The 10,273-nt window shown below is 47.5% G+C and overlaps 2 protein-coding genes across 7 annotated transcripts; both read left to right on the top strand.

The window, feature by feature from the left end:
• The first annotated feature begins 380 nt into the window (after positions 1-380).
• LOC124474442 (endoplasmic reticulum junction formation protein lunapark-B-like) lies at positions 381-5,766 on the top strand. Of its 5 annotated transcripts, none has more exons than XM_047030579.1 (14): positions 381-485; positions 853-960; positions 1,311-1,352; positions 1,512-1,699; positions 2,017-2,075; positions 2,241-2,281; positions 2,376-2,459; positions 2,612-2,663; positions 2,855-3,067; positions 3,541-3,646; positions 3,748-3,818; positions 4,153-4,323; positions 4,582-4,683; positions 5,292-5,766. In XM_047030579.1, exons 2-14 carry the CDS (start codon positions 934-936, stop codon positions 5,483-5,485), a joined length of 1,350 nt encoding a protein of 449 aa, XP_046886535.1. In that variant the 5' UTR covers positions 381-485; positions 853-933; the 3' UTR covers positions 5,486-5,766. The 5 variants fall into 5 exon arrangements, with proteins under 5 accessions (XP_046886535.1, XP_046886533.1, XP_046886536.1 ...); XM_047030577.1 differs by having other exon boundaries at positions 4,582-4,770; XM_047030580.1 differs by lacking the exon at positions 4,582-4,683.
• A 2,039-nt stretch (positions 5,767-7,805) lies between these two features.
• On the top strand, positions 7,806-10,192 carry atp5mc3b (ATP synthase membrane subunit c locus 3b). 2 transcript variants are annotated; one of them, XM_047030647.1, is made up of 5 exons: positions 7,806-7,883; positions 8,092-8,188; positions 9,095-9,172; positions 9,456-9,646; positions 9,872-10,192. In XM_047030647.1, the coding sequence occupies exons 2-5, from the start codon at positions 8,150-8,152 to the stop codon at positions 9,984-9,986; spliced, it is 423 nt and encodes a 140-aa protein (XP_046886603.1). In that variant the 5' UTR covers positions 7,806-7,883; positions 8,092-8,149; the 3' UTR covers positions 9,987-10,192. The 2 variants fall into 2 exon arrangements, with proteins under 2 accessions (XP_046886603.1, XP_046886604.1); XM_047030648.1 differs by lacking the exon at positions 7,806-7,883 and adding an exon at positions 7,891-7,988.
• Positions 10,193-10,273: the final 81 nt, after the last annotated feature.

Here is a 10,273-nt window from a genome sequence, read left to right as displayed (position 1 = left end):
ATACAGCCTATTTTGGACCACCTTGGGCATTCTTTGAGGTTTTGGAGCCCACAAGGGTAGGTGTTTCATCAACAATTTCATGGATTTTGTTCCAACTTTTTACGGTTCCAGTAGGCCAAGAGACCTAGATTTATAATGCCTTAAATAAATCAACATGAGGGTAATTATTGATGGTTCTTGCTTTTAGCGCTCCACTTGCGAGATTGAAACTCGACCCAACACATTTAACCTATGATTCAATGGGGATTATTGCTTTGAGCAAGGCTATATATAATTTCTTGTTAACTCAAATCCTTTTGCCATCATAAAAAAAAGAGTAATAAGTGGAGATGTTCTACTTTCAAATGCACAAAAGGGGGTTGTACCCAAACTACAACGCAAAGGGCTCTGGGAGAATCTCTGTGTTGTTGTCTGTGGCACGCTGGCAGAAACGACGTCATTTTACCACAAGAGCTCACTGCAAGGCACCCGGTTATAGCTGAGACGTGAGTATGCTGGATCTAGCAGCTAATGTTGAGTTGGCTGGCTGGCTTGCTGGCATCCTAATGTATCTAGACGCAAACTGCTAGTAGGCCTACATCTGGAATTAAACAATATTTTGCGAATTTAATTAGCCACGTTTTGGTTTGAAATTTGCTAGCATTGATAGCTACCCAAGCTAGTTAGTGCTAACGACAGCTACTGTACAGAAAGCCATTTTCGCTTGCTTGTTAGCTGTTCTTCTAGCAAGCCAGCATCAGCTGTCTCGTGTCCTTATAACCCGTTAGCTAACGTTAATTATCATCCTAAATAGGGCCAGAAAATGCTTGATAGCTGACTACGCTCATCTAATGTTAAGCTCGTTTTCAAAAGCCTCCAGTTAGCTAAGATCTAGCTATCGCCGGTGAAGGCAGTCCCTGGGAACGGAAAGATCTAGTAGGGGTGTCTGCAGAGATGGGGGCTCTCTTATCCCGGTGGAAGGTACGTATGCACCTTTGCCATTTAATCACTTTCTGACATGCCTCCTTTCTGTCTTCACGGTTACCTGGTCCTTAGCCCTAGAGCATAGGTAACTCCATTAAGATCTGACCACGATCAGCAACTGATCGTCGGCTCCGGGCATGAGACTAGGACCTGGCTGATCTGGCCTACATTGTGTTGAGATCACAGCTGAATTTCGCTTCACCTTATATAGTCACTGTCTGTTGTGCATATTGCCCATTGGTTGTAATTTGATACGAACATTTGATTAGGCTTCAGCCCCAGCAATCATTTATTGTACTGATTCTGGTATTGATTGTTATGACTAACTGTATCTGGTGTTGCTTCAGACCAAGCAGACCACGGTGGAATTGCTGGAGAGCCTGGATAAGGTGAGTGGTGGCTGCATTACTGCACCCCTTCACTACTTGGCTGGGAAAAACAGTCACCCAGCCGTTACCCCTTATCTACCTGTCTGACCTGCTTCACACACTCAGCTGTTTGGCTGTGTGCGATTAGCCTTTCTAAGCAACGGTCCCACCTCTGCACAGGACATCAAGGACCTGGAGGAGTTTCGAGCCAAAAACCAGCGTCTGCAGAAGCTGTGGGTGGGCCGCTTGCTTCTCTACTCCTCCGTGCTCTACCTGCTGGCCTGTCTCTGGGTCTACTGCTGGAACCTGCCGGAACAGTGGAGCTCAAAGCTCCTGATGGCCCTTCCCCTCCTCACCTTCCCCATCCTGTAGGTACTGGAGTAGGAGAGGGAGGGAGGGGTGGAAGAGGCAGTCCCGGTCCTTCCTATAGGCGACATAGGCAGCCGCCTAGGGCGGGGCGGGGTAAGCCCGGCCCAGGGCACCAAATGTGCTAGGACCGGCACTGGGAAGAGGTGAAAGGCGGGATGATATTCTAGATAGGAGGGTAAGGGAAAGGAGAGAGGGAGGCAAAACTAGGGAGTTGATTTTACTGTCATTCTTTCATCTAGACTAAATGCAATGAAATGTTCCATTACAAGCATTCTACCCATGCCCAGCTAACGCTAACTGTTGGTTGTCTCCACAGAGTGTGGTTCATGAGGAAGCTTCTGCTTTTCCTGTTTACCAAGCGCACGGAGAGAAACAGTAAGCATGGCTCCTCCCGTCGACCCTTGACCCCGCCGTGACGAGTGTGACATCACGCCTTCTTTCGGCGTATGGCACTGTTCACATTCTGAACGCCTGTTTGTCTGTCTCTCTGCGACTGGCCTGGGAATGTCTCTCTGAATAGTCTCATCAACTGTGTTTCAGATGACAAGCTAGAAGATTTGAAAGTTGAAAAGAGAAAGACCGTAAGTATATGTGGGTGTGACGACGAGTGTCGCAATAGCCAGCTTTCTATATCAGGTGAAACTAACTTCTCCCGATCTTGGAAAAAAATCCCAGCTGGAGGAGGTGATGGAGAAGGAGACGTACAAGAACGCCAAGCTGATCCTGGAGAGATTTGACCCAGAGGCCAAGAAGAGAGCAGTAAGTGCCAACTTCTCTCTGTATCACCTTTTCTTTTTCAGAATTTGACCCTTGTAGAGACACCAAGTCTAGTGGTAGTTTTGGGGTATTTTTAATGCTTTAGGATGCTAGTCAGAATAGATAATGGTTGATGTGTTGGTTGCCTCTTTCAGGAGATGGAGTCTACACCTGTGAGGCCTCAAATGACGCCCAGACCAGGACAAGGTAAAGCAATTAATAATCACCACACCTATTACACATACCATACAAACAAACACACACAGTTAGAGAGAGAGAACAATTAGAGAGGCGATTGATTTTCTTGCCTTGAGATCTGTCTCCTGTCTGTGCCTGGTATAAATGAAGACTATGATGATATTTCGGGAGCCGTGGTAACCAGTTCCTATTCCTCTCAGAGCTCCGTCAGAGAGGGGTGGCCATGAGACCCCCTGTCATGGGGACACCCATGACCCCCCTGCCAGGGCTGGGCCCTGGAGCTACTCCTGCGGGGCCCCCCCTCCACGCGGCCCCTGGAGGGCCCCCAGAGAGGGGCCTGTCTACCACCCAGCAGGACCTGATAAGGAGGCCCCCTCTCCACATGACCCCCGGCACCTCCATCCCCGGCATGGGTGAGTACTGTGACCCATGACCGCAATGCCTGTGAGGGTTGAGTTCAGCCTTTACACCTTCTAGGCCTAGCCCTTACTTCATAACCCCTGCCTCCTAGCTCCTGCTTCCTAACTCCTGCTTCCTAGCTCCAATTCTCAGTGAATGAGTCTGTTCGCTTTAGTCCTCTTTCAACTGGTGATTTGACATTCCAGCTCAGATGTAGTCATGTAGGCACTTGGATAACATGTTGATCCCCCTCGTGGTATGGATTAGATAAGCAGACTGTTGCATAAGCAGAGTGGTGGAATCTCATGTGTGGCTGTTGTGCTGGTCCTAAAGCTTGTTTATTCTACACATGTCCATCCCAGGAGGCACAGACCTCCAAGCACCTCTAAACAACACCTCTGGAGAATGTTTGGACACACACAGACATACTGCTCAATGTGAGACCCAGCCTGTATTGCTTCTTGACGTTTCCCTTCCCCTTGTGCAGGCTTCCATCCCCCCGGCCCTCCCCTTGCCAGGCCGGTGTTGCCACAGGAACGAGGTACGGTGGACCGTGTCATAGAGTACCTAGTCGGGGACGGACCTCAGAACCGGTGAGCAAGGGCCACCTACGTAACATCAGGGGATAGGGACAGTACCTCCCCTTCAGGAGAGGGAGGGGACACCAGGTCATCATCTGTCTCCATACCCCCAGGTATGCCCTGATCTGTCAGCAGTGTTTCTCCCACAACGGCATGGCTCTGAAGGAGGAGTTTGAGTACCTGGGTAAGATGCCTCTCTGGTGCTACAGAATCAATGCATCTACAGTACCTTGGCTTGATGTGGAGAGACTGCCCTTTCTGATGGTCAGTTAACTGTACAACTATAGCCTATCCTATAACCCTCTTCCCGTACTGGGTCGCTTTGGATAAAAGTGTACGCTAAATGAATACATTGCATTAGCACACATTTGCTAATAACTGTCACTATCTATTTCCCTCTCTGCCTCTCACTGTTTAACTGTTTGTCTTTCTCTCAAAACTGACTCGCTCTCTCTTCATCACTTTCTGACTTGATCTCTTCAACTGTCTCCTGCACGATTTCTGTCTTGCTCTGTCAGCATTTAGGTGTGCCTACTGCTACACTCTAAACCCAGCCAGGAAGACCCGCCCCCAGGCGCCCCGTCTCCCAGAGTTCAGCTTTGAGAGGAGGCTGCGCTCAGACTCTCCCTCCCCAGTGCCCGCAGCTGGTTCTGGAGCCAACACGGATGACAGCGCCCCCCCCTCTGGAGGTACGGTGGTTCAGTGTTTCTTCTCGCTCTGATGGGTTATGTTGTGATGTACACGTGTGTGTGTGTTAGCAAAGTAGCTGTTCTTTAGCAGCCTAGTTAGCTCTCATATCATCATAACCCTAAAAAGTGTCATAGCTCAGTGCTCCATGTTGCCGTAGTTGTGATGCGTGTGTGTGTACACTGTGTGTGTGTGTGTACGCTTTACGTATTTTTGATCAGTAACCATGGCTTAATCTGTTGTTGCTGTTGTTTGTGTAGCTGGTGAGAGTAAGAGAAGCTGTGCTCCCCTAGCCCCTGCCCCTTGGAGTTCAGTCCACTCGAGCCTCCCCCTTCTGAACCTGGAGAACTGTCAGAACCAAGGTTCTACCCAAGCTCAGTTTGGGTCACTACACAACCTCTACCAGCAGCCCCCCTCTTCTGGTCCAGGACTGACCAGTCCACAAACTGGTCAGGCCATCTAGCTACCTCTAACAAGCCAGTTAGCTAAGCTACCTTGCTGCTGCAAATCATGCATCTAGCCAAGCAAGCTGGCTACTGCTAATCAACTAGCTGGACTGGGCGCCTAGCTGTATCATTAGCCCACTTCTCCGCCACTTCGGTCTATGCTCATAGACCATCTGCCAATCACCATCCTCTAAGCTCAGGGTTGTCAAATCAACAGGCATGGTTTTTTTTGTTTTTTTTTACCAACCAGATTATGGTTCCCTAACCAAGTGCGTGTGAAATTGTGCTGTTTGATCCCACTAACCATAAGTGGTGATTGTTGATCCCTGGGAAATCAAGAAAAAAATGAATTTCGATTGCATTTATCCCTTTTTCCACTGAGCATGTTGCTGATTGTGTAATCTTCTATCTTTTAAAACCTCCTTCCTATGGGTTTCTATTTGTCTTTTCTCTCTCATTGGTGTATTGATTTACCTGATGTTGTGTGTGTGTGTGTGTGTGCGTGCGTGTGTTCATGTGTGTAGATGAGAGGGAGTGTGAGGGTCCGTCAGTGGAAGCCGAGCCCCAGGCTGAGGCCTCCTTGCTGGGAGAAGAGGAGTTGTCCCAGCTAGAGGAGCCAGAGCAGCTGGAGCCTCCTGAGAGCGAGCACGGCGCCACCTGGAGGCAGGAGGAGGAACTACACCCACCCCAGCAAGACATAGTAGAGGACCTCAGCTAAACACCCCATTCCTGTCTGGAAGACTTCCTGTTCCTGTCTGTGCTCCGCATAGCCTGCTCGTTGACTGGTCTTTTTACAGCTTGAATTCATTCAATATTTAAATTATCTTGTTGGCTAGAGATTATACTTTGGGCTGGTGATTGGATTCTGCATTTTCTTTCTAGTTGCACTAAAATCTGCATAGATGACCAAGATTGTTCCTTTGTAAGCATACCTTTTGGACTTGATTACTAAGGGGGTTTTCCCTGCATCTCTGTGTGACAAACCTCCATTATATGTGGAGATGCACTGCTCCCCCCCCCCCCCCCCCCTGTCCACTTGTGTGTGTGTGTGTGTGTGTGTGTGTACGGTTCTGGACTACGCTCATTGTGTTTGTGGCAGTACTGTTGTGCCTTTGTGAAAGGATTGTTATGGCTACTCTTCAGCCTAGATAAGCCCAGTGTGTGTGTGTTTACATGAGGAAACTAGAAACAAGAGGACATCAGTGTTTAATCGTTTATTAATGCTTTTTTTAAGGTACAGTTTACACCTCTCGTCCTCTGCCTATGATCTGTCAAAGAAAATCTGGTTGTAATGTGTCAAAGCAGCTCGACTGCCCAATTACAGCAAACGTCCCTGTCTTTTGTGTGTGCATGGCACGCCAATTAAAGTTTTAAACTGAAACCAGTGTCCATGTCTTGGATCCCTTCACCTCGGGTGGCATGCCTGTCATGTCTGGAGACACCCATTTAAATCTCTCTCCAATCCTTCCCTCCACTTCTGTCTGTAGCTGGAGTAGGTTGTCTCCACCAGGTAAGCCCCCCTATATGAACCAGTGATCTTAGGAGGAGCACAAGCTCTCTGGGGTAACCGCTTCTCGTAGTGTTCACTGGTGTGGTTCAGATCGCAATATGTTCCCACTCGCGTGTAACCCGGTAATGAGACTAGTGACATGCACCAACATGCACATGTCGCAACGAGAGGCGCACACACAGGCACATCGTACAGTAGAGAGAGAGAGAGCAGCTGTGGCTGCAGATGGTGATTCTATGGGTTCATTGCCACACCCCTCCTAGACTCAACTTCTCTACACAGGAAGCAGCCTGTGAGATAGGAAGCCACTTACCCACAATGCAGCAAAGGGACCTTTGGGTTGAGAACTAGGAGCTACGGACTCAGAAAGGAATTTCCTCTTCGCTCTCTTATTCCATCCTTCTCACTATTCCTTTGACCTCCTTTTCTCCTCTATGGACAGACTGAGAGAAGCCTCTAACTTAGGCTGCCCGGCATGACTGGCCTGCTCCCAGAAACACACACAAGCACACCTCCTGGCCCAAGAGCTCCACAATATCCACAACAGTCAACAATGGAGAAAAGAGAAGATGTATTAGCAAGACACACACTTCTGGCAGGAGGAGAGAGTGAGGCTAGGCAGGTGGAACAGATCAGTTGAGAGATGTCTAGCTGTCTGAAAGTTAACAGAGGGATTAGGTCAAGTCGTTTACCCTTCTCAGCTGCCCTCCTGTAGATGACAAAATCTTGATAGGAGACACGATCTCTCTCACATACTCTATTTCTTTCTCTCTCTTTGTACACCCTCTTTCACTTACACTCTTTCATTATCTCCCTTCACACATGCTATATAGTTCTCTTTCTCTCTCTCTTTCTGCATGATGTAACTGGCAAGGCTTTGATGTGAGACAAGCCCCTTGTCAGCGGCTCAGCAGACACGCTGCCTTTTGCGATTGACAAGCGGCTCTCTGCCCTGGTCGCACCTCCCATTAGAGCCTTATTAACGCAGAAAGACTGACGGCCCAGTGGAGCGAGGAGGCAGACACGACTGAAGACACCGAATCAAATCCCGTCCGCTGTCAATGCCGTTCTGTTCCCGGTAGCACACTCTAAACTCGATAGGTAGGCCCAGTTAAGTAGGATGGGTCCATTCTGAGAGATTTCCAGTGATGCTTGGGAGGGAGACGATGAATGAGTAGTCTTCTGCTGCCCCCTGTATGTGAAACGTACAGGCCTACAGTTTACGCAGGCTTTTAATTGCATTGTAAAAAAATCCTCAAATTACTCAGACATACAATGAGGACAATATTATTGATTGATATATGATCGATAAAATAAAATAAAAACAGCCTCTCCTGTGTTCTGTGTCTTTTTCTGTGGCTGTGTAAGGCCGGGACAAGAGCATGTTTTATTTAATAGGCCGATTACAATTGTTACCATTTAGCCTATATCAATGACTACACAACTTCAGAGTATTTGTATAACTTAATGCTTGACATAATGATAAATAACTTTCCATTGAAGTTTTAATTGACCATTGCCGTAAAAGCGAGCATCCGGGATTCGACTCTACTTGCTTGGAAAGGGCATGCGCAGTTGCATTTCAGCGGTACGACCTCTGCAGCCGGTGAGTGAAGGGGATGCAAATGGAGATCTGTGTTCTCTCAATTTAATAATCGCTTATCATCCTCTGTCTGTGTAGCTATTGCTGCAATACTGACATACAGCATATGTAAAGACTGATGTTCTGCATATATTTACAAGTTATTGAAAGGCTGCTTCTGTGATTTAGCACTGAAATCTATTGACCTTAAACTGCTCTCTCTCCTCTACAGAGACCAATACAGGTGCCAGTTTCATAGTTGATTGTATCAGTCAACGCATTAAACAAATATGTACGCCTGTGCGAAGTTCGTCTCCACGCCTGCACTGGTGAGTTGAAATGTCAAAATTGTTTTAATGTGGATAGCTTTTCTAGCTAGCTATTCCGGTCAAACCTTAGTTGAGGGCCTTAATGAATTGTGCCATTGCATATATTGCTTGTTCTCTGGGAGGCTAAATGAATAAGTACATGCAATGTAGCCTACAGTGTGCATGCTGAACTGTATTCGACCTGTCCAATTCACAAACTGATACTGTCACCTTGTCTGCATATATAACTATCTAGTAATCGAAGTAAGCTTAGCGCTAGCTAGGTTGCAGCTGGTAGCTAGCTAGATAGCTGGCTGGCTATTGAGCTTTATCTCCCATTTCAAGGTCATTATGAAAAATCACTCAATCAACCGTTGTGCTTGGATACAGATTTATTTGTGACTAAATAAATAGGCAGATAGCGTTGTGGTTTCATCAACATCAATCGTTACCACAAGCTTTCCCTGTTTGATGTCTTGATTGTATTGGGCCCGGATTGAAGCCCTATTATGACAGTGATTTGACCGGTGTATACTGACTAGTTGACCGACGACATTGGTCAACTGCATTAAGGCACATTTTAGCATACATGTACGATTTGGCGGCACAGATATCCATGCATTAAAACGATTTTGTCCAACGGTGTTGGGTATCCGTTCTCCTCTAAATGTCCTAGCTGGTAGCTAACCGTGAGCATGTAGGAGGGCCCGCCCATTCGGTCCAATACGGTGGAAGCCTAAGCTCTCAGCGTTGACCTGCCCCGTAGAGCTCCCTGCTTTCACCTTGACCGTCCACTTCAACATGTTTTTAATCATGTCAGGAAGAAGGTCTCAGTGCAGGCAACTTGATTATATCACAGGTTCTTAAGCAATGTACACGTAGTGACTGCCACATTTCAACTGTGTATGAATGTCTTTGTGCACACAGGTTCGTGCTGGATCCAGGGCACTGTACAGGCCCCTGTCTGCATCAGTCCTATCAAGGCCAGATGCCAGGACAGGAGAGGTAAGTGTCTGTCCGTTCCTTGGTCTCTGTTTGCCAGTATTTCTGGCCCTTATTTACAAGCCTGCTTTCAGTCTTTCTGCCAGTGCGTCTGTGTGGTTGTCTTTGTCTGCATCTGTCTCTGTGCTTGTCACTCTTGTCAGCTTCTGACTTCCTGTGTGTCTTTCTCTCCCAGCCTGTCTGTCGGTATCATTGTCTGGCTGCCGTGATTGCTACTATCTAGGTTCTTTCAGATCTTCCATTACAGTCCAAAGGTGAAGTCTGACTTTAGACATTTGTTTTGTAGTCTGATGCAGCCCTCCTGCCACAGAGCTACATGTCCCAGGTTGCGCTTAGAGGTTTCCAGACCAGTGCTGTGAGCCGAGACATCGACACTGCTGCCAAGTTCATTGGCGCTGGCGCTGCCACAGTTGGAGTGGCCGGATCCGGGGCTGGAATCGGAACAGTGTTTGGTTCTCTCATCATAGGCTATGCCAGGTAACCACTCCCCTCTCAACCAGCACCGCCAGGAGGGTTCAGTTTGTGCTTAAATATTAGTATGTCACAATACTGGAACTGTTCAGTGATACAGTAGCAAAATAAACCAAAGTAATGAGGGTTTGCAGCAACAGGAAAGGGGTGATTGTTTGCAGTGGGAGGGTTAGCAGGAGCAGGTTGATCCACTGTAAGGTGTCTGTCTCTAACACACACCTCCCTCCCCAGGAACCCCTCCCTGAAGCAGCAGCTGTTCTCCTATGCCATCCTGGGGTTCGCTCTGTCTGAGGCCATGGGTCTCTTCTGTCTCATGGTGGCGTTCCTTATCCTCTTCGCCATGTAAACAGCTCGGCCTCTGCAGATGAACATCATGACCCTGGGCCTATAGAAGTGACGACTCATTTTACTCCGGCAACCAAATTCGTTCCGTGTTGAGTGGTGTCACAACATTGTACATTTTCCTATTTTTTTTGTTGAAAGCCGACAAAAGAAAAAACATGTATTGTAAAATGTAATCAATTACAGAATTAAAGTACATGTATTTCACTATTTAATACGTGTGGTAGTGCTGTATTGGGGTATGGTTGTAAGCGCATGTGAACAACTAGTGACAGTTTCCAGTTGAGACTT

Source organism: Hypomesus transpacificus, chromosome 12 (assembly GCF_021917145.1).
Source record: "Hypomesus transpacificus isolate Combined female chromosome 12, fHypTra1, whole genome shotgun sequence".
NCBI lineage: Eukaryota > Metazoa > Chordata > Actinopteri > Osmeriformes > Osmeridae > Hypomesus > Hypomesus transpacificus.
Note: the sequence above shows the minus strand (reverse complement) of the source record. Positions and strands in the feature narration are given on the sequence as shown.